Source organism: Durio zibethinus, chromosome 13 (genome assembly GCF_047325235.1).
Source record: "Durio zibethinus cultivar Kanyao isolate XHJ-2024 chromosome 13, ASM4732523v1, whole genome shotgun sequence".
NCBI classification, from domain to species: domain Eukaryota; kingdom Viridiplantae; phylum Streptophyta; class Magnoliopsida; order Malvales; family Malvaceae; genus Durio; species Durio zibethinus.
The window spans coordinates 22470783-22493970 of NC_143174.1; the positions used below are offsets into that span (position 1 = coordinate 22470783).

Below are 23188 nucleotides of genomic sequence, written 5' to 3' on the forward strand. Positions count from 1 at the left end.
TCATATAATTATTACTCCATAAATTCAAATTTGTTGTCTATCGGTTCATAAATAAGATATTACAATCAAACTAATAAATTATTATCATTTCATGTGAGATAAAAATGGCGAGATAATTAGTAATTTTCTTTATAAACTTTAATTGAAATTATATTCAAACAAACAGTATTAAGTACCTAAAAATCACATTAATTAGGAAAAAATCCCAAGCTTGGACCTATATAATTATATGCTTAACAATTAATCATAATAAAATTATTTACATAAATTCATTATAATTTTTCGTTATCAATAACCTTATCAATAGATTATGAATCATCCAAATCTAATAGTATCAAATTTTTCTAAAAATCAAAAATTGGATTGATTTTTTTTTAAGATTAAGTTCATATGAGAGTTTGATTTTAGGTAGCACGGCTCCTGCTTAATCCAAATATATAAAAATATATTTTATATTTATATATATGTATTATATTAATAAAATGATTATGTAATATTTTAATTCAAGCTATTAATTTAATAAAAAACTATATTTATGTATAATAAATATATAATTTATATTAAAAATAATATTTTATAAATATTATACTAAATTAAAATTATTAAAATATTTTCAAGTTATTTACGATTTATAAATATACGAATCAAATATAAAAATAATAATTTAATATCAAATCGAATCAAATTCAATTTTAAATATTAAGAGGTTGAGTCAAGCAAAAATTTATCTTAACCCAATCCCACCCAACTCAGTCCATTACCATCCCTTTGCATGAGCTTCCTATTTTGAATCCCTACCTTTCTCGTCTTTTTTTCTTCTTTATTTCCATTGGCTCAAAATCTCCATCTCCTTTAAAATATTTTTTTCACTTTTCATTCACTAATTTCATCATTAGCTAATAAACTCTAAAATATTTTATGTTGACCTTAATTAATAAAAAATAATGCCTTTAATGTCTCTAAAAGTATACGTGTCAGCAATATACGTGTCATGTAGTTTATTTTCTATTAATCTTAGATGAAGCAAATGGCAAATAAACAAATAGGAGTATTATAGTAACTATACTTGTAGTTAATTTCTATATAGTAATAGATGGACTATGGGTAAGATATATATTTGTAAATGCATGCCACATGCTAGGTTTTCACCAAGAATAAAGTGTATGGGTATTACAGTAGTTTAATATGTAGTTAAATCTTATATTATAAATTTTAATATGTAATTTAATATTGATGTTATAGTAATTTAAAAAAAAGTTAAGTTGTAGATAATTAATTTAATATGTAATTGAATAGTGATATTATAGTAATTTTCAATAAAAAAAATATACCACATGTCTGGCTATCATGAAGCAAATGCAAGGACATTATGATAATTTACCATGTACACAAAAGTATATATGTGAAGAGTGATTCTAAATTTACTACAAATTTTGCTCTTTAAACCCTCATTTTTCTTTCAAAATTTATTGTAAGTAAAATTATTTAATTATCTTTTTTACAAGTTTTCATAAATCTATATTTAGCAAATTTTATAACTTTTCAAAAATTTATTTTTAATTATATAACTTACTGAAAATAATTTTTGAAAAGTTATAACTTTTCGAAAATCCATTTTTTAAGAGTTAGAAATTAAAGTTTTGAGAAAAAATTAAAAAAATAAATTTTATTAAAAACTTTTATTAATCAGTGTAATAAAAATGATAAATTTTAAAATTAATAAAAATTTTTATTATTATTTTGATTTAAAAAAAACATTAAAATTTTATGAGACCCTAATTATATTAAGAATAAAATAGTAAATGTAATTTTTTTAAAATTAAAATATATTAATTTTTAATAAATATATATTTTTAATCAATTATTAAAATTTTATAATAACCCTAAATAAACAAAACTATTTGGATAAGTCTCCCTATCTACTTATCGCATAGATTTCCCTAGTTAATATATTATATTTTAACATAATTATGCAATATTTAGTAATATTATTTGTACAATTTAAAAAAGTTTAAGCTCTTATATTTTGATTATATTTTATAGTTATTTCATCATCTTTCATAATATTAAGATATGAAATGCTTAATTAGTACCTCATAAGATTTAATTTTTTCTTTAAGGTTAGAACAATAAAATCAACTTTTTATATTAATTTTAAAATTTTTTTTTTTTTCAATAATAAATTTTCATTATGTTAAGTAATAAAACTTTTTAATAAAATAATTTTGTAATTTTCCTTAAAAAATTTACAATCCTTTTTTACAGAAATAAATATTTGAAAACTTATATAATATTTCAAAAATTTATTTTCGGTAAGTTTTATAACTTTTAAAAAATAAATTTCTAGTAAATTATAAAATTTATTGGATATAAAAATAAATTTTTGAAAAGTTATATGACTTTATAAAAATCTATTTTTGATAAGTTATATAATTTTTAAAAAATAGATTTTCGATAAGTTAATAATTTATCAAATACGAATATTAAGTTAATAATTTATCAAATACGAATATTTGAAAAATTGTGAGAAAAATAATTAAATAATTTCATTAGAAAAATTAGAGTAAAGAGTAAAAACAGTGTTATATTTAAAGGCTCCTGTATGTTGAATCTTAGATTACACACGTAAAAGCTTTCAAATTATAAAGACATTTTTGTCCTCGTAGGAAAAATGAATAATATTATTAAGACATTAATCTTTTTAAAATTTCAGTGCTAAAAGTGTGAAAACTTGATTATTATGCTTTAATTATAATCTCATTAGAAACATGGGCATGTTTGTACTTGGGAAAAGAATTGCACGAAATAATAATGGTAAAATTCATGAAATTTTTTTATTAAAAATGAATAAATAAAATTTAAAATTAAAATTGATAAATTAAAATATCTCGTCACATAAATTAAACGTATAAAATTTAAATTTTTTTATATATTTATTAAATAAAAATATTTATCATTAAATAAATATCAATCAAATTTAAATTATAAAATAATATTATATATAATTTTTTATATATTATTAATTTTCACATTAAATTTAATTAATATACCGATTTGAATTTTATATTAAAATTTGTATTTGCTAATTTTTGATAAAAAATTTATAAATTTCACCTATTAAATTTTACGTAAAGTTTCTTATACTTGGAGGCCATTCTTATGCATTAAGTAACTGCTAAGGCAAAAAAAAAAACTAAATTAAAAATAAGTTTGGACCTCTAAATATATTAAACATTTCCAACACCAAGAAAAGGCAGTGTAGTATTTATTTATTTTTTTTCTTTCGTGTACAAAAAGCATAGATTACAATTTTTTTTTATAAAGAATATCGAAGACAGATAATGATTATCGATGCTGAAATATTAATTTTAAATTTATTAAATATTGTAATAGTTAAAATTGCTTTTAGTTTTAGTATTGAACTGATATTCAAAACGAAATAAAAAATAAAAAATAAAAACTTTTGAATTTACCTTGATTTTCTTCTTCTTTTGTTTTTTTTTTGTTGTTGTTTGGACAGATACAAAATTGTGTTAAATATTATATAAAAAACAAATTAAAATTGAAAGCAAAATAAGTAATGATTCAAGTTTACCGGTCACCTATCTATACCATCTATGCTCCAGGGCACGGGTCCACGGAGTCCGTAACGTTCTCTAATTACAGAAGAGGATTATTTAGTATTCATCAATCATGCTTAATCTGATTAGAAGTTGATCAAAATCATTGTTAACCAGAAGTGTACAGCAACGTTTACTTTAGATTTATGTCTCTCCGTATATATATTCACAAGAAAGCGACAGCCTTTTTCTCGTCGTCTTTCTTGTATTGTTAATTGATTTGGTTTCAATTATAGCAACCCAAAAAGATGTCGAGCAGCGATGAATTCGTGGAGGACATGAATGTGAATGGGGATTCGTCTGGAACGGTGTACCGGAGGTTCAAGGATCGATCCGAGGTATAATTGTTGGAAAACCATGATTTTTTCTTCTTTTTTAAGTCATTTTGAATCGAAGTTTGTGTTTTTGCATTTGCTTTTTCTTTTCCTTTTAATTTTATGACGTGGGTTTGGTTTTGGGTGCAGAAAGTGGCGAAAACGAAGGAGATGTTGTCTAAACAAGCGGTTCAAACGAAGGAGATGTTGTCGAAACAGGCTGTTAAGATCGTTAAACAAGCTGAAGAACACGAACGCTTTATCAACAAGGTAATGTTTTAATCCTTTTTTTTTTTTTTTACGTTTACGTTTGTCGTGTGGATTTGTAATTAAGAACATGGGGTCCGAAGTATAATTTTGAGTTGTTTTTCCTTTTTCGGTTTTTGATGTTTAGGTGACACATCTTTTGGGAGTTCTCGGGTTCGGAGCGTTTTGCTTTCTCTTGGGAGCAAGTGAGTAAACTTAGCCTTGAATAGATGGAATTGCTTAAAAAAATGTTGGTTCTGGAATCTATTAATATTTTTTCTTCTTTGTTTTGTTTTTGAATTTTGGCTTCAGGACCACAAGATATTCCCTATGTATATTGTTTGTTCTATGTCACCTTTGTTCCTCTTCGATGGATATACTACCGCTTTAAGAAATGGCATTACTATCTCCTGGTCAGTTCTATCACTATGCAATTTGATCTTATTTTTAAGAAATTTATCTAAAGACAGTATCAAAAACTGATTAAAGTGATTCATTTCTGTGTGCCAGGATTTCTGTTATTATGCGAACACAATCTTCTTGGTTGACCTTCTTCTGTATCCTAGGAAGGAAAAGCTTTTCATGGTTTGCTTTTCGTTTGCTGAGGTAATATTATATAATACTTGGTTGCTTACATTCATATCTCAGTTGGTGAATGAATCATTTTAACTTCTTCATTCTTTCGGATTCTACTGTAGGGGCCACTAGCATGGGCACTCATTGTTTGGCGTTGTAGCTTGGTTTTTAGTTCCGTGGACAAAATTATTAGTGTCCTTATACATCTTTTACCTGGTATGTGTGCTATCCTTATTTGCACTTGCTATCTTTATAAAGGCATTTTAGATACAACAAGATTGTTACTATTGTTATCCTTTTCTTTTGAAAGGGAAGGAAGAGGGGGTGAGTTGGATTACAAGGCTGTTAAACATTCAATTTGTGAATGTGTGCTTTTCTCATCATATGTGGAAGATACCAATAGCCAAGGTTTATTGCATGATCATAAAAACAGCTTAATTGTCCACCTAATAGGTTCATTTCTGATCTCAATGGAATGTTAAAAGTAGAAATGAGTCGTTTCCCCTGTACAAACTTGATCTTCTGATTCTAATTAGAGGGGACTGCTTCTATGGCATCAATGCGCGGCCTTTAAAGGAGGTTTAAGAAAGCTGAGATGTCAAGTACCTGGAAATTTTCCGTTAGTAGGACATGCCCTGTTGGTAAAATTTTGATAATTTGACTTGTCATATCTGTTACAAGTGCTGGACTATTGCTGTACACAAATGTGAACTCTAGTATACAACACTTCAATGTAAGGGAACTTTAAATGAAAAGTATATGCAGAATGAAGAGCAGCTTTTATATTTGGACATGTTATTTCCAATCTTTGAAGAATAATTAGAGATGACATCAGTTTTCTATAGAGGTTGAGAGACATTCAATGACCTTAGTTTCTTGTAGATTGTGAAACTATAAACACCAGCAGCTGGATCATTATTCCTTGCTGGTGGTCCAGAAATCACATTCAACCTGTGAAAAGTGTTGACAGTTTGTACCCTTGGTGGCTATGTGAGTAGTAAATTCTGGGAACTCAATATATGGCAGGTAGGTGTTGCTCAAATTTTGGAGCAGGTGTTCCTGGAAAAGAACACAATTAGAATTTGGTGGTCAAGGTTCTTTAGAAAGAGAGGCCAAGCTTATTATTCTTTCTAATTAAGTCCAAATGTTCTTGGTGCCTAATATAATCATTTCTGCTTTCAGGAATAGTTTTTTTCACAATCCGATGGTGGAATCCTGCAACCTTTGAAGCAATGCATCCTGAAGGTAATTCTCACAGAATTTCATGGCCGTATGTAGAAGACAAGTCTTACCTATGGACTTGGCTGTTTTGGGTTCCCTTAGTTGCTTATACCCTCTGGCAAGTTCTTTATTTCCTCATTGTCAATGTGCTACGTCGCCAGAGGCTGTTAAGAGATCCTGAAGTCATGACTTCTTACAGGTTTGCTCTATCTATTGCCTTGTTACATTACACTGGTTCGCTCAAAACATTTTGATACATTAAGCTGTCTGGCTTTGGCTTCTCTTCATTCTGATGATTTCTTCCTTTAATAGGGAACTTTCTAAAAAAGCCCAGAAAGCAAACAATGTATGGTGGCGTTTAAGTGGGTTGCTCGGGGATCAAAATCGTATGTTGATGTACATTTTACTTCAAGCCATTTTTACTGTGGCAACAATGGCACTCACAGTCCCTATCTTCCTGTCATATGAATTCCATGTGATTTTCCAAATACTCAAGGTTTCTGCGTCTGTATGGAATGGAGGAAGCTTTCTGTTAGAAGTAATGCCTAGACAGGTGATTGTGAAGGAGAAAAAGAAATCGGAGAATCAGATGCAGCCAGTATTACAAAGTCAACAAGATCAACCTTCAAATTTAATGGAAAATCCAATGAAGGAGAGCGATTCTTCCTAGACACACCAGTCCTTATAGCCCCATAAATAGTTACGAAAACCATTACAAATGAGTGAATCCTACTAGCTGTTGATTGTATGCGAGAACAACATGGATAGTGTGTTTATGTTGCAGCTCAAGGACAAGGACAACAGTTATTGGTTTCATTAGACAGTCCTAACATGTAGTTTTGATTGAGAATCTGTAATAATTTTATCAACTTTCCTCAAACTGAACTTCCTAGAATTAAAAGCAAAGCTTTAATGTTTGTAAATATAGTAAGAAATGTTTTGTCAAAATCAGGAAATGCTCATTAGTATTTCTCTACCTTTAATTTACAGGGTTTGACATGCAGTCATCATATCCTATTATTTGCAATTTATTTTATATTTTTAGCATTATAATTCTCTCTTTTTTAAATATGATCAAGGGTATCCAAGGCTTTGTTTGGATTGAATTTATTTTCTGGATGATTTTAAAGACAACTGTGTTTTCAAAATTTTATTTTCTGAATATTTTTTCAAGAACTAAATCAGGATTAACAAACAAAGGGAGCGCTTTCCTTAGCAAATGAACTAATCCTTGTTTTAAAATAATTTCAGGTCTCCAACTCATATTGAAACATGAAAAACTCTTACATTTATTTGATTCGAAATTAAGAAAAAAAAAATTGTTATTAATTTTAGTTCTGACCTTTTTGTGAATTTTAAATTAAAAAAGTACCATTTTTGCTAGTTTCTTATAGTCGTAAAGGATACCTGTTTTTTTTTTTTAAAATCGAATTAAAGGAATGAAAAATGTTTCTCTTCAATATAAATTGAGAAGAATGTATCCTCAGCTGCGGTATTTATGAATGTTTATTTTTTTAATACAAATTGAAATTTACAAGATATGATTAAAAATAAAATAATAATTAATATTTCTAATTATAAAAAACCAAATTTTGTTATATTTTTTATTAAAAAATTAATTTCTTTTGAATTTATAGATTATATTATGTTCCACGTGAAAAAAAAAAAAAATTCAAGTTAGCATGGTAAGTCAAAAGAAAAAATATTTATCAGTTAAATTTAATTGTAAAAATTTGACACCACTGTCAATCATCTTTAAACAAACTTTTTATAATAGTAAAAAAAATTAGATTCATTAAATTAGAATACAGGCATCAAAACAACATTATTATGATAGTATATGAATCAAGTTCAGACTTTAACTAGTGTTCTAATTTCATCAGACACTTAAAATGCCTACATTTACGAAAAAAAAATCACTATAAATAAATAATTTTAACAAACACTTAATAAATCAAAAGGTTAAAAAAAAATTTACAACCAGAAATAACAAACAATTAACAAGTATCATAGGATTATTTTCTTCCGAAAATACCCACAAAATTCATTAGATAGGGCTGTCAGTATTATATCTGAATTGATTTGGGAATCAGAGAGTGGATAAAACAAAATTTAAGCAAGTCAAGAAAGGGAATATACCACTATTTTTTCACAAAAGGAAGATGGGATTTACACCATGAACTCAAACAACAAATCATGACCTATAAAATGCAATTACACTCAAAAATCACCCAAGAAAACCCACAAACCCTAACAAGAACAATGCAAAAGGAGCCCCTTGCCCCAAAAGATATTAAAAAATATTTTAAAAATGGAAAAGACCAAAACGCCCGTTGAGGGCAGAAGAGCAACCTATTCCTATATTGCATGCACATTATCACAACCAATGGTGATATGGCTTCTTGAGAAATACCCCATGTTTATGGAACATGCGGAAAAGAATCATATGTGACCCCAGACATCAAAAACCACCAGCCTGGAGGATATGAAAAATAGGAAAAGAAAAAGAGTTGTATACACGTGGAGATGAGAGATGATGTAATTATATGCACAGGACTAGTACAGTGATTGCATAGTATTGATGAGTATGTGAGACTGCAACCACATTATCACTCTGGACGTGGAAGTAAGAACCCAAAACCAGAATTTTCTCGAATTAATGATGGAGGATCAACATCAGCTATGTCTACTTGTTGCAGGGACTTGGAGATGTCATCCACCGTAAATGGGATGCTGCATACATTGACATATGAATTGTAAATATAGAAATCAAGAAGTGTGTTCAATGAAAACATATTGGGTTAAGTACTCTTCTAAATGAAGCTAAAAGGCAGAACAAACTAACCTTGAGTCATCGTCTAATAGAAAAGAACTACTAACAGCATTGTTGGAATCCTCAGTCATCATAACCCTCATGTTTGAAATGACCTGTACAATCAGGAGTTCATCTATAAAATTTGCAAGTCCAGAAAGAAGGAATCTCAAAATTCCGGAAAGGGCCAGAACAAACAGGTTTAGTAATTCAGTCCATATAAGTCAACATTACATATCTAATATTTTGAACTTACATCCGATGACACACTATGTGTGCCATATTTGTCATCCCAGTACATTGTGCTGATTCTGTATAACTGTTGTATGCTGAGTACCTGAAGAAGCAGCAACATAGAAAGAAAGAGATTTAGAGAAGGAAAATTTTAAGAGGTAAGGAATCTTGAAAGATAAAGGCATTTACCGGGCAAAGTTCTTTAGTTATTTCATTCAAGGTCTTTTTGGGTTTCTGATGAATAACCTGAGTTGCAGAGAAATGGTCCATCAGTAAGTCATATCAGATCGTTGCTTAGAAACAGTTATCGAACAAGAAATGCTATTAGATGAATCTAACCAGGAATCCTACAGCCTGTCTTATGTGCTTCAGTTCATCCCATGCTGAACCTGCATACTGTTCACAAGAAGAATTAGGGTAAAGAAACAAGAAAAAAATAGGCAGGGTATAATAGTCACAAATGATTGCCTAGGGCTTACTTCCTCAGTTGCCTCATAGCACCACTGTTCTAATTCAGACAGACCAGCTTTCACATACTCCCCATTACTGAATGAGCAACACTCACGTCGCAAAAGAAGACTGCATAAATGAGTAAGACAAATGCCACACAGTTATCATGGGAATTGACCATAACCTTTCACTTTGTCATATAATAAAAGTAATAAATGTGCATACACATTCACACAGAGAGTTACCTGTTGAATAGCTGAACATTGATGAATGAGAATATCTGAGAGAATACTTTATACACTAAGAAGGGAGGTACCTGCATAACCAGAAAATTGAGACTCATAAAATCCCTAGAAGAAAGATTACAAATTTTTCTTTTCAAGCAGAGTTTCAGATCTCACATGGTTTGCTTTCATAATTGTCAAAAAACGGTTCAAGCTTTTCACAATGCTTTGCCAATGAGCAATTAAAGCTTGCTGAGCAACAGCATTTGCTTGAGAACGTCCCTTCACCAAACTTGCCCGCGATGTCCTAGGAGCCTGCATTGTATTGAAAATATGCAATTAAAGGTGATGCTGTGCATTTACTCGTACTTATTTGCACCATTAGTTACAAGATAACCATAAACAAACAATTTCTAAAATAATAGCAGTAAGTTATCAAGTCTCATAACCCACACACCTGTCACCCACACATCCCCAACTCAAAAAAATTCCCAGTCTCATTTTCAAAACTGAAAAGGAACCAAAAATGTAGCCTGAAAAAAGAAATAACTTAGCAATAACCTGAATACACAATCCAAGCAGTGGAGAGATCTCTTTCTTTAGATTATCTCTTATCATTCCATATATCTTCTCAAGGAAGGCAGTAAGCTGTTGCTTAAACAGTAATGCAGGGTACTTGGCCTCAACTTGTCGTAAGTCATCTAGTCTACTAAGCCCACGACCATTAAGAAATGAAAGCCCAGCACTTTGGGGAGATGCCCGTAGTCCCTAGAATTTATATTAAAACAAAAGAAAAGCAGGAAAAAAATTAATTAAATATATGCAAAGGATAGGATAAATTTTTTAGTAAGATAAATAATAGCTTCTTACTTGAGACATCCTCCCAAAGAGTGAAGCTGACGCTGCTCTTCGCCTTTGTGGTGTCAAACTTGCAGCTCCACTTGCTTTAAGTGTGTGTTGGAGCAACAACAATAATGTTGATGAGTTGGATAACCAATAGGCTAAGACATCATTATTGTCCTGGACCTTCAGTGAGGTAGATGTGGTTTACATTAATGATATTCTTTTCATCCAGAAAAGTGAGAAAAAGGCAAGACATTGACAACTTGCAGTTGCTCTCAATCTAATTCTATCAGCCTCTAAATGCAAAGGCTTTTGAGAGCTGATGAGTTTTATTGGCTAAAGAAGCAGAAAATGTTTAAAAAGCCAAACTATAGCTTACCTCTATGGCAGAAGCTATTGTTTGAATGATGCGGTCAAAAACAGTTGTTCTTTCAACTTCAAATGACCTCCAGTGCAGAAGACATTTATATATGATACAAGCAGCAACTGGTTTGCTCCCAGAGAATCCCAAATTTTGTGATATACACTTAATCAGTAGGTCCTGGTTCTCCTGAAACACAAAAGGCAGATTTGAAGCAATAAATCAGGACTGGTACATCCATATGAATAGGAAATCTACTACTCAAAATTAAGTATCAAATAAGATGCTAGAATGAGTTTCATAAAAGTGACATGCATTTCAATGCCCACTAACCTGCTGCTTTTCATTGAGGAATTTCTGAGGTTTTTCCTCAGATTCAGGTTCACGTGAATTTGATATGGCAAGAGTTGCGTCCTGTGAAGATACTGAGCAGTAAGCAATTTAACTAATAAAACATCTTATATCCTATGAATTTTCAGTTTCCATAATCACAATTAATGATGCTCCCTACCGATGGAACCTTTGTTTCTCCGTTTATAACATTTCCATTCTCTGGTGTCCTCTGCAAATTAATTGACAAATACTCAGGATATACTTCTCTAAGCTTGTACTTTACAAAATGAGGATGTGTAATGAACTAATAATATCTAATTTATACCGGAACAATCATTGTTCTTTGTCTTGCAGTCAAAGATTTCCCAGTTGGTGATATTACCAGTGACTGCTGACGAAGTACTTGAATCTCGGATTCTGAATTGGTAAGCTTCTCTTCCAACCTGAAGCATAGAATGAATCAACTATAAGAGGTTGAATGATATTAAATCAAAAAGTTTCATTTAGACATGGGACATAAAGCGCCACATGAAGAAAAAGGAAGGCAAGGAAAGGGTGCTTGCAAAAAGAAGCATCAAGTGAAGCAATACATATGGCTGATACATTTGAGTGTCAAGACAACTGACAACCAGACAGGCTAGGAAAAGGGAGAATTAATTGTCACTTATCAGTTCTGAGATGATTGGGTCCCTTTTCTACCTCTTTTGTTTTTCTTTTCAACATTTTAATACAAAGTATTGCTAGTTTGCATTCAAACAACTTCCTTTTCTACACAGACCTCTGCACAGACTCCTGAAGTTGATCAACTTTTCGCTCTGAATCTTCAAGTTTCCTTAGCAGCTCTGCATTTCTGGCCTCAACATCTGTACAAGCAGTACGTGCCTCCTCTGCTACTTTTCTTTCTGATAGCAATGAAGCCTGCAGTGACAAATGAATATTTCATCACTGTTGTTATCATCAAAGTATCTAAAGACTCCAAGATAAATAATAGAAAGCCAAGTAAGTTTAAGCTAATTGCTCGGCAATATCTTGCAACTGGAAGTCAATCCACATTATGCATCCCATGATGATACAGAAGGCAAATGCATGATTTACTAATTTCAGATAACTGCAAAATAAAGCCTAAAATATTGACATCAAATGCCTACAAAAAGAACCAGCAAATAATTACTGATTTATTGTCATCCTTTATGTTTATCCTGCAACTTCATAGATTTATTAACATTAATTGATTCATTCGTAGTCTTGATTGGCAAGTTCATCTGATTTTCAGTTTTATACCCTAACAAATAGAAGTTGTAGCCATTGGCAGAACTTATATCATATCAGCACATGGAGCAACAGTCTCAAGATTCATTAAGAGTACATACTTTCAATAGAAAATAAAATTATTTTTGCATCTATCCAAATCAAATTACTCATAGAACCTCATAGGAGGGAAATAGACATACAATTGCAGAACTGACCACAATCGTGTAGGTTAGAATTCTTACCTTCAAACTCTCTACCTCAGCAGCCAAGGAATTAACCTTTTCTGTGTCCTGAACTATAACAGGAGTCTCCTTAATAATTGGAGGAGTTTCCTCAATAGCTTTCCTAGCAGCCTCTTGCTCTTTTATGACTTTAGCATTTGCTTCCTCCACTTGTATTTGCATTGCATGCAAAGCATCCTGTAACTTGGCAATTTCTTGTGCTTTCTCCTCTTCTAAATCAGTCTGTTAATAAATTAAAAAGTAAAGATTTACTGGTAAAAACAGATAATGATGACATTTTACAGAAGATTGCAACAGTAGTAAATAATAATATATTTTTGAATATAAAATGGCATAAATTACCCTCAAACGTTTCTCAAGCTGCAAACGCCATGTAAGTTCTTCCACGCGCTTTTCCAGTTTGTCTTTTGCTTCTTTTAGAGCCCCTGTTTCTCGGGCAGCCTAAAAAAATTTAATGGTTATAATTGAGTTTAAAATGCAAAGTACATTAAAGCTTTTGTGAGCTAGCTGCACTAAAGAATGTGATCAAACCATCTTCAGCTTTCTGAGCTCTCTCCTAGCAACCCTTCTCCTCCAACCACATTGAGTAGTTATTGCAGCTTTTTGGAGACTCTTATAATAAGAGTATGCAACATGGCAACGCAAAGTAGCCTGAATGTTAAGAAAGGTATTCAGTCCATATTCAATTCTCTGAATTGAGTTTCATACCTCCATTGCTTCAGCAATGATAAGCAGCTTTTATCCAAAATCAAATTAATTTATTAAGATTAAGAGAACATGATCAAGTAGTTGTAGCAGGACCTGAATGATGATTGCGGCTTTAGTTTGCTTTCTGAATCTGAATTCATTCCGAGCAGTCATTGCCCTTAAGCCAGTCTGCAATGTGATTGCAGACAACCTTACAGTTAAATAGGATTCCCTGGCAATGTACCGTCTAAAGTTCTTTTCAATCTTCAAGGCAGCTGCTTCCCTTCTCAACTGCTCATACAGTTTGCAGGCTAATATGCCTAATTACAATGAAAAGAAAACAGACAGGTTATAAACAGGATACAAATTTCAGTGTGCTCAAAGCCAAAAAGCATCTGAGAACCATGATTGCATTTAAAAAGTACTTCTATACTTCTACTTCTGAAGATCATCAGCTTCATAAACTGTTTTTGAACTTTTAATGACGCTAAAAAGATACCTCGCCAATGAGATTGCAACATGATTGCAGCTTTACGTAGTGCAACAAACTCCTTCCGTGCAATATATGTCTGAATTTGCCTTTGAATGGTTCTGGCTGCATGTCCAAGCACTTCTGCCCTTCTGGCATCTAATTCAGCCATCTGACCAGCTCTGAGGAAAACTTTGGTCTTACCTATCTGCCATTCCAATTGTGTTAAAAAAAGTGTACTACACAAATTAAAAATGCAAACTGATTGATGTGCATGGATGATCACACAAGATCTTTAATCATGGAAGAGAATAGAAACAGATGGCTACTTCCAATGTCACCTGACAGAGCTATAAGTGCTTGATAGAAGTTGGCACCAATTCATCCAGGGTACATTCACTCATCAAAGATACTTAAATTAATGATGAAAATGAAAAGAACCAGTTAGCTATCCAACCAAATTGGATACCTTTGCCACAGAAATGACACACTAACAACTGGGTAAAGGTTGTCTTTAGCCCCAAAAGGACCAGGTACAACACCGAGTTTGTTCTCGTGGTCGACTTACTTGGATTACACTGCAATAGTCAAGGTTTTCACATTTCCTAACCACATTTTGCATGGAACTGTTAAGGACAAACCAAATGGTGCTAAATGCTAATAGCCCATGCTTACCAGCATAAAAGGTGCAGCATGGGCAATACATCATATGTATCAACTTTCAATTAGTGGCATGCTCAAGAAATTACAGAATATTCAAAAATCAAGTAATCCTTCTGCTATTCTCCATTTTTGCTTAGATCTCAGCACACCTTGCCATTGTGAATGAAGCTAGGGCAGGAAATCTGTAAGGTTGTCCTTTCTAAATGCCATGACCACATTAAAATCTGTAAGGTTGTGCTTCAATTACCTGATAACCTTTCAATCCCATCTTATCCAAGATCATTTCACATGCAACCTTGTCATCATGACTGCACATACAAACACACCAAAAAGAAAATGGTAAAATCATATGCAATAGTAGGGAAAACTAAACAAGGGAAGCCAAAAAAGATGTATTACATAAATACCAACATCAACCAATATAATATAAGGGGACCGTTACATAGTGCAAACAAGTCTTTGGCTAAAATAGTTCAAAAGCACATGTTCAAGTTCTATACCAGCCACTTCATTAGAAAATATTGAAAGAAGGATCTTATTTGAAGCATCTATCACATAACCTTACATTAGCAAGAGACTATGATGCAATTTTTTAACTTATACATTATCAAGGTAAGCATCCATTGAATGAATATGTCCATCTCTGTCCCTAAACTTATTACAACTATAAAATGATGGGATTTACAACTTACTTTCTCTGTCCCTAAACTTATTACAACTATAAAATGATGGGATTTACAACTTACTTTCCCTCCAAAATTTCTGGAGCAAGAACACCAAAACGGTGAAGAAACTCATAAAATGTTCTTCTTGTTGGATATCCAGCACAGCTGATCCTGATTGCCTCAAGAACACCCTACAAGAAAGAAAATGACACAAATAACTTTATAACAAGTATCAAAAGGACCATTTTTGATAGTTTAGAGGAAAAGAACTAGAGATTATTATACTGCCAAATTATACTCACACCACATCGTAATTGCTGAATTATATTGGCATTCTCAAAAATTGCAGGCTTGAGGGCATTGTTTGGCTTCACACATCTGATATAGTGAGGTTCTGTTGAATTCAATGTCTCCATCAAAGATTGAAGTTGTAGCTACAATTTTTGAAACATTTTTTGCTTATCAGAGAGGAAATTATATAAATTCCAAGTTATGAAGTCAGTAGTTGCGATTACAAATGAAAGAAGAGGATCTATCAACTATGTTTTCTGTCTCCAGAAATCATTCATGTTAAGAGCATCAGCATATTACCAAAATTGGTGCAGAACAATTTGATAGTTATCAGAATGACTGGATTTATGGTTTTTATAAGCACTGTAAGGTGTATGAGCTCTCTTAGTTTTATTTTCTGCATGCTTAACTCAAGAAGTCTACGTAATTCTGGATCTATTTTATTATCCTTCTTCCACAAGCCATGCCATCAATAAGCTCAAAGAAAACAAAATATTCATGGTTTAGATAACACGGAAATAAAGTCATGAACTTTTTGTGATAATGTTGAGGCAAAATTACCATTTTGGTAGAAATAGTTATGTCATCACCCTTTCAGGCAAAATTTTCTAGGAGGACATGATATAATTAAGTACCGTCTTTGCCATCAGCGTTGCTTGCCCATCCCACGGTTTCAACCCCCCACCCCTCTTCCAAAAGAAAAAAAGGAAAAGAAACACCAGGTCAACAACCTAACTTCTATATAAACTGAACTGGTGAACTTAGCATTTTATTTCACGTGGTCTTATTTTTCTTTTTCCTGTATTGTCTGAATATTTTTTTTGTGACCAGGATCAAGTACACTATGATGATGACCAATACCTGAGTTACTGGGTCATATTCGGAATGAGAGGTCAAAGAAAATTTTTTAACCACTTTATTTAAGTAAGTTTGAAACATTTTGAATGCTTCGCTTTCCTAATGACCATTAGTTTGCATTTTGTAACACCAGGCAATGGGATCAACCAATGAGTTTCATACCTGAAAAAAGCAACGTAGATAACACCAATGAGAATTACAGTTTATCTGATACATAGAGTTGATGAATGAATCAATAATACCTTAAAGCGTGATCCAATGGATGAAAATTTGGATGATTTTGAAGATTCCTCAGCAGGAGGAGGAAACAGACCAGCCACAAAGGAGCACTTTGAGGCTGTCAACAGATCCTGATGTTCAGCCACTACATAATCTTTGTTCTTGTCAAGGAACAAATCAGCCAGATAAGTTACCTGGGGAGAGGACAACAAGACATACAGTTAAGTTATCCTCATAGTCAGAGAAACTTTGTAGACATACAAGGGAAAACAAGTTACCTCTCCAGCATAGTGAGAAATAGTAAAACTAGTACGAGATAACTTTGGTTTGATAAAGCGCTTGTAGTTTTTGAATGTCTGGAACAACTTCTGAGCAAAGGTTTCATGTGTGGATTTAGGAAACATACTGCATGACGCATTGAAGTAAACATGAAATCAAACAAAAGCAACAGTATAGTACAGGAACGTGACCGACACAGCATGTAGTTTCTTCTTCATTAAATTTGTTGAGCATCATGTACACATGTGCATAGAAACACTAAAAAGTACACAGCAACTATGATGACTTAGGTCCGCTAAAACTTCAAAAAAATAATGTATCAAATAGAGCAAAATACTAGCTGCATACCAAGCTTCATCGAGAAGTGCAATAATTCCTCCAGGTTTCTGCAGAAAGACAGGGCAACTAATTGTAAGTTATAAAACATGACACATGAGAAGGACAGTGGAGAATACTTAAACATATAAAGAAACAAAAACATATCATTGGAAAGATTAGCTCATATAAATAAACAAGAGACAAGTTAAGCAACAATGTTGAACCTTCTCTATCAAATCCAACACATCCTGGTTATCAACAAATTCTATGTAGCTCCAATTGATTTCTTCTTTTGTGTATTCCTCCTGTTCCATTTTAAAAACATGCTGCATAGACAAAATTACCATATATTCAGAATAAGCATGGCCAAGATAGCATCTGACGTAGGGGAAAATAACTATGTAGAAGTTACAAAACCTGATTGAAATGCTGCTGCAGTTTTTCATTTGTAAAGTTGATGCAAAACTGCTCAAAACTAAGATACAAGAAAATAGATGAAACCTTGTTAACTACAATAGTAAATATTCCATTTAATTGTATTTAAAGGCAAATGTCTTACCTATTAAACTTAAAGCTCTCAAATCCATAAATATCAAGGACTCCAATCAATTGCTTTGAGTTTGGATCTTGTCCAATTGAAAAGTTTATCTTGTCCACAAGCCTGATGAAAACAAAGAAAAATTTTTTAGAAGTTCATGCACTGTGGTTAAATACAAAGTAGTGATGAAATTTCTTTACCAATCAAACAAGCGAGAATAGATGGTTTTAGCTAACGCATCCCTGCTACCAACTGCAGCAACAGGATCCAGAGTTCTTGTGATAATTTCCTCTGGGGTAACCATTACACGCTTTATTAGTGCATCTTCCAAGCTCTTGACATCACACCTATTATACATACATACATATATATATATATATATATAGTTCATTAGACGTATTGATTAAAGAAATAATATATGCAGGATAAGAAAGCAAGAAATATATTCAAGAAAAAAGATGAACAGGTCATACTTAAGCAGTTCAGCTGTCACATTAAGATGGAACCTAGATTTCTCATCCTTGATAACAGAAGAGTCAGCCTCAGCTCCTTTTGCAAATTCAATATTCCCAAGATGCAAAATGGCAGCCACAACCCCAAAAATTGCCTCCTAAAAGGATCATTCTTCGTCAAAAATATGAATGCAATCATAGGCACACTATTTTTTGAAACTAATGGAAGAGAAGACTGACCTGTTCTTCCTCGCTGATTCCAACTATATCCATGGCCCTTATAGTTGCAAGGTACTCCTGAGCATCATCTACCCCATCCAATGCATAACAGCTTGATTGATTAAGGTAATGGAAAGATTTAGGGTCAATCAGCTTAAACTTTTCTCTAACCTGACAATTGTCAGAGAACATTATCAATCATTGCCTATTATTAGCAGCACTGGCAAGTCTAAGTGCACATGAAGATTGATCTCAAAAACAGAAATATTTCATTATAAAAGTGTAGCATTAATACCTCTGGCGGAGCTGCACAAAGAAGGTAAAAGCAGTGGTAATTTCTTTCAGGATTTGAAATTTGGCAAACTCGAGACCTTTCCAGCAAATATGTACGAACAGCCGCCCCAGATATCCTCCCGTTCTTGTCAAATTGGATCTCAACAAATTTACCAAAACGACTACATTGTACCAAGAGGCAGGAAAACTCAGATAAACACATAAACCAATTCAAAGAATGACAAATCAAACAATTGATTGGAGATAACATTGTTTTTATATTAAAATAGACTGACCAGCTGCAATGGTTGAAACATGAACCGACCATTGATCCATCTTTTTAAAACCTCTTTAGACCCAACATTTGATATTATAGATTCGGATTAGAATAAGCTATCATGTATGAAGAAGGTTGTAATTTTTTAAATCCTAATAGCAAGCTCACCTTGAATTGTTGTTCCTAACAGTTTTTGCATTTCCAAAAGCTTCAAGCACAGGATTTGACTGCAAAAATTAAACATCCAGAAGTACAAAATCAGGCAAATGCTCCCCTTCTTTTCAATTCATTGGATCTATGATAACCATGCAGAAGCTATACAAGAATAACATATTTAAGGCAATATAGAGGAGGCCAAGAGGGTGTTATGTTTAAGATTCTTCTTACTTCTAGAACTTGTTGTTCAACTGTCCGACCTTCAACTCCAGATCGACCACCAAGGTATGCAAGGTATCGCATAAGCATCTTTGTCGTCTCAGTCTTACCAGCACCACTTTCTCCACTAACGAGAATTGAGTTGCTTTTTCCCTCATTCATCATTGCCCTGTTTACATGATAAATCAGAGACAGCATTACTTGGAAACATCTGATGTCCAGTAGAACAGAGGGTATTTACCTATATGCAACATCTGCAACGGCAAAAACATGAGGACTCAGCTCTCCAAATCCAGCCCCTTTATATTGTTCCATCATGTGAGTATCATACAGGTGCGGTAACCTTTGGAATGGATTTATGGCAATCAGGATATTTCCTGTGTATGTCTGAGGAAAGTAGCAAAGAATAGCACTTTAGCGTGCACGACTATGATGGCTTTGTAATTAAATTGACAATTTTCTTTGTTCAACATCTACTTCAGCTTGTGAACAGAGAAAAAGAGAACAGAAAATGTCTTACATAGATTTCATTAAGTTCATATCTCATAGCCAAGTTATGCAGAACTCCAGGTTCATGCAAATATGAGAGCTTTGTCATGTCATCAACACCTCCAGGAGGTGCTTCAGTATCTTTTGGAAAAACCTTAGAGATATTTGTCACAGCCTGCCATGAGTTCTTTGTTCAGTAAGAATATTAAGTATAGAATCTCCTACCCTCCCCCCCCCCCCCCCCAAAAAAAAAAAAAGACAAGAAAATACAAGTAAAAATAGCAGAGAATCTAGTAGATGTAAACAGCAAAGTTTCAGTTTGAAATGACTAGACGAACTTTGGATGCACACTTCAAACAATATACTAACAGATTGTACTGACCAACTGCTCAGCTAGAAATTTCTTGATGTGGCCTTGTCTGCCTTTAGAACTTGTAAATTATGTAGTAGGATTGAAATAGTAGAGTTAATCAATCACAAACATGTTGACATCTAATTGGAAATTTTATTGACAATAAATAGCACATGTTACAGATATATACCAACAAAAAGCTAAAATAAACTCACAGTTTTTCCATTTGTTGTGTGGACATGTACTTCTTCACCACTGATTTTAAAAACTTCTCCATCAATCCATGCAAGTACCGGATCTTCAACCCATACATGAGAACCTACAATAATGTTAACTGGAGCAGCCTGCGAATATATGAAAGTATTAGCAATGCAAAGAAAGAAAACAAAGATTACAAACCCAAACAGTCATGACCGTCTGAAACAAGTATGCAAAAAAGATATTTCATGAAAAGAAGATCAAGAATGAATTAATATCTCATCTCTAATCAACAACAGGTTTTGAAACGAGCAATATGCCAAATTAATGGACGATCTACGTCATAAACAATGCATATCAGTTTAAGATGAACAGAATTAAATTAAAGAGTTTGTCAAGGAGTAAAGTAGTGCTATTTTTTGTAAATAAAGCAAAGAAAATTGTATAAAAAAGATCAATGCCAATAAGTCAATAACATAGTAGCCTCATACACAAAAAAATATTTCTTAGATTCTGTGTGAATTCTGTCAAGGATTATAGCTCAAACTTTGTTCATAAGAACATAAATCCTCGTCAAGAACCAATTCTGCAGCACATCATATATGTTTAGCATCCAAAAGAAACAATAAATTGTCAGCCAGTGGCACTCACCAAACTCACTGGTATAGTAACATCGCCTCACTATGACATCCTAGCTTCCATTTCAACTGCCCAACATAAGTCTAACTATGGTATTAATAACTACCAACAATTCTTTACCATCGAAAACCCAAGACTAATAACCATGGCATGGCATGAAAGAACAAAATAACTAATCCTCTTTTAAGTTGAACTTAATTTCTCTATTATTTTATTAATAGTTAGACATCCAGCAACGGCTAATAATGTTTAGGAAGAAAAACATTTGAATCTTATTATCCTAAACAACTATAAACTAAGCAGACCATTGAAAAAACAGTCATTTCAAAACATGTTTGTAATCGATGGGTGGTTAAACAGAGGAAAAAGGAAAAACTTAATCAATCTACAGCCGACAAATATTATACCTTTGACCTTATAAACTGATCCAAAAAATTAAGCCTAACTCTATACTTCATTTACATCAAATCCACTTGTAAAAGATATAAACGAAATAGTTATGACACCGATCAATTGTTGCTCATCTGCAGTGCATTTATAAGAACGATCAAATGTTGCTCATCTGCAGTGCATTTCGATGTTTTAGTCAAGTATTGTAAGCATTCAAATTTTCTAATCTTTAAAACTTGTATATTTGACTTTTTTAATCTATAATTCCAAAAGCATTCACCATTTTCTAATATAATACATCAAAGAATTTCCTATCTAATATTAAGATTGCCAAAGCTATAAAAATATATGATAAATAAAAATGGAACTAACAAAATTTCTCAAAAAGAAAATAAAAGTAAAGTAGGAATCAAGTAACAAGATGCCATGTTCAACATATTCAACTCAGCCAAAGCAATCGAATACCATGACGATTATATGCAGCGATCTTTCTTCTATCAACTCATCCGAGACACGACCGAGTGGAGGAAAGGCGGACTTGGCGAGTCAGATCGGACCAAAAAATGGACCAGTAGCTCAAGAGTTTTAACGAGAAAACTCTTGAAGAAACAAAAAAAAAAAAGAGATGGCGGTTGAATTCAGAAGAAGAAGATAACAAGAAGAAAACAAAACTTTTCTCTCACGATTTTTGCTCTCTTTTCCGATCTTTTTTTTCTCACACCAAAACGAAAAAAAAAATGGAAGCAAAAGAAATGGTGAGATGGTTTATATACAAAAGCAGAAGGTTTAAAAGTTTTTTTTTTTTCCTCTCTTTAAAATTCTTTAATTTTTGTTACTGGTCAGCTGGGGTCCAAAGGTACGGGGTGACGAAGAAGGTCTAGTTGGACATTCGTGGTGGCCACAAACAGTGGGATTTTCGGGCTCTAAAACCGACATTACCGTATGATTTTAGACTAAATTATGCCTTTTTCGATTTTGGTCGGTGTTTTAAGTCATATGCTGATTGTTATTTACGGTATTTGCCATTATAAGTCCTATTAAGCAATCAAAGGTGGCTAGTCATTTTCAAAAAAAAGAGCATTAATGATAAAAATCGTTATCGCATTTATCTCTCAATGCTATTTATTTTATATTTGAGGTTTTTTTTTTTTTTATTTGCCTTCTTCATGCTTGTTAATATGTTGTAATAAAGAAAGGGTGTGTTTGTAATTTAAGGTAAAATATAGTGGCGAGGGTTAAAAATACTTTCCGACCAATAAAAATAATACTGCTTTCGGACATTACACTACGAAATCCTCCCACCATTTGCTGGCGCGTAAATATTTTAGCTATATATTCGGTTGAGAGAAGATTTCTTGTGTGACGCACTGAGAATATTTTACAGTAAGCATGGATTACCAATGCCGACATCGGCCGCCTGATCTCATTACTTTACGTGGGATGATTGAAACTTTTGGTGTCTCAATTCAGGAGCCATTGAAAATTTGACACGTAATAAAGCAGTGAGGATTGAGTCGGAGCTAATTAAATAACCGCGATGCGATTGGTTAAAGATGGGACCGCAGGCGACAGAGAATATGAGACTGAGAGAGACTCCGCACATGTTGGGCGACGGGCTAATAGCATAACAGAACGGACCATGTCGAAATTACGAAGGTAGCTTGTATTTCCACATCAGTGTTTGACCCCACACTTTTTTTATTATTATTTTTAAATTAAATTACTTAATTTTTTTAATTTTCAAATATTTATATTTGATAAATTAAATAATTTATCAAATTATGTAACTTACTATATACATGTATCTGAT

The 23188-nt window shown here is 32.5% G+C and overlaps 2 protein-coding genes across 3 annotated transcripts; one reads left to right on the forward strand and one right to left on the reverse strand.

Annotated features, from left to right (window-relative positions):
- Window positions 1-3637: 3637 nt before the first annotated feature.
- On the forward strand, window positions 3638-6925 carry LOC111304176 (glycerophosphocholine acyltransferase 1-like). 2 transcript variants are annotated; one of them, XM_022900697.2, is made up of 9 exons: window positions 3722-3958; window positions 4085-4204; window positions 4329-4386; window positions 4493-4593; window positions 4691-4786; window positions 4879-4972; window positions 5939-6176; window positions 6290-6363; window positions 6499-6787. In XM_022900697.2, exons 1-9 carry the CDS (start codon window positions 3869-3871, stop codon window positions 6645-6647), a joined length of 1020 nt encoding a protein of 339 aa, XP_022756432.2. In that variant the 5' UTR covers window positions 3722-3868; the 3' UTR covers window positions 6648-6787. The 2 variants fall into 2 exon arrangements, with proteins under 2 accessions (XP_022756430.2, XP_022756432.2); XM_022900695.2 differs by having other exon boundaries at window positions 3638-3958; window positions 6290-6925.
- Window positions 6926-8088: 1163 nt separating this feature from the next.
- LOC111303076 (myosin-17-like) lies at window positions 8089-22123 on the reverse strand. Its single transcript, XM_022899093.2, has 39 exons — window positions 21844-22123; window positions 20367-20495; window positions 19831-19974; window positions 19552-19697; window positions 19323-19479; window positions 19104-19162; window positions 18681-18840; window positions 18407-18556; window positions 18188-18324; window positions 17915-18061; window positions 17736-17837; window positions 17594-17651; window positions 17401-17502; window positions 17207-17244; window positions 16858-16984; window positions 16603-16773; window positions 15514-15645; window positions 15293-15402; window positions 14794-14854; window positions 13914-14091; window positions 13529-13734; window positions 13259-13378; window positions 13070-13168; window positions 12728-12949; window positions 12013-12152; window positions 11560-11677; window positions 11413-11463; window positions 11235-11315; window positions 10920-11090; window positions 10568-10723; window positions 10259-10465; window positions 9875-10012; window positions 9719-9789; window positions 9503-9602; window positions 9363-9419; window positions 9213-9269; window positions 9046-9126; window positions 8823-8905; window positions 8089-8710 (listed from the first exon to the last, which is right to left on the reverse strand). The coding sequence occupies exons 1-39, from the start codon at window positions 21844-21846 to the stop codon at window positions 8587-8589; spliced, it is 4593 nt and encodes a 1530-aa protein (XP_022754828.2). The 5' UTR covers window positions 21847-22123; the 3' UTR covers window positions 8089-8586.
- Window positions 22124-23188: the final 1065 nt, after the last annotated feature.

Bases quoted from the DNA above. Each gene is read 5' to 3' on its own strand.
- LOC111304176 (XM_022900695.2), top strand. From the start codon at position 3,869: ATGTCGAGCAGCGATGAATTCGTGGAGGACATGAATGTGAATGGGGAT. The intron at 4,205-4,328 runs GTAATGTTTTAA...TTTGATGTTTAG, and splicing joins ACGAACGCTTTATCAACAAG to GTGACACATCTTTTGGGAGT. The intron at 4,787-4,878 runs GTAATATTATAT...ATTCTACTGTAG, and splicing joins TTTGCTTTTCGTTTGCTGAG to GGGCCACTAGCATGGGCACT.
- LOC111303076 (XM_022899093.2), bottom strand. The intron at 17,245-17,400 runs GTTCAACATTGT...GTCTTTCTGCAG, and splicing joins TGTTGGATTTGATAGAGAAG to AAACCTGGAGGAATTATTGC. The intron at 16,774-16,857 runs GTAACTTGTTTT...TCCTCTCCCCAG, and splicing joins TTTCTCACTATGCTGGAGAG to GTAACTTATCTGGCTGATTT.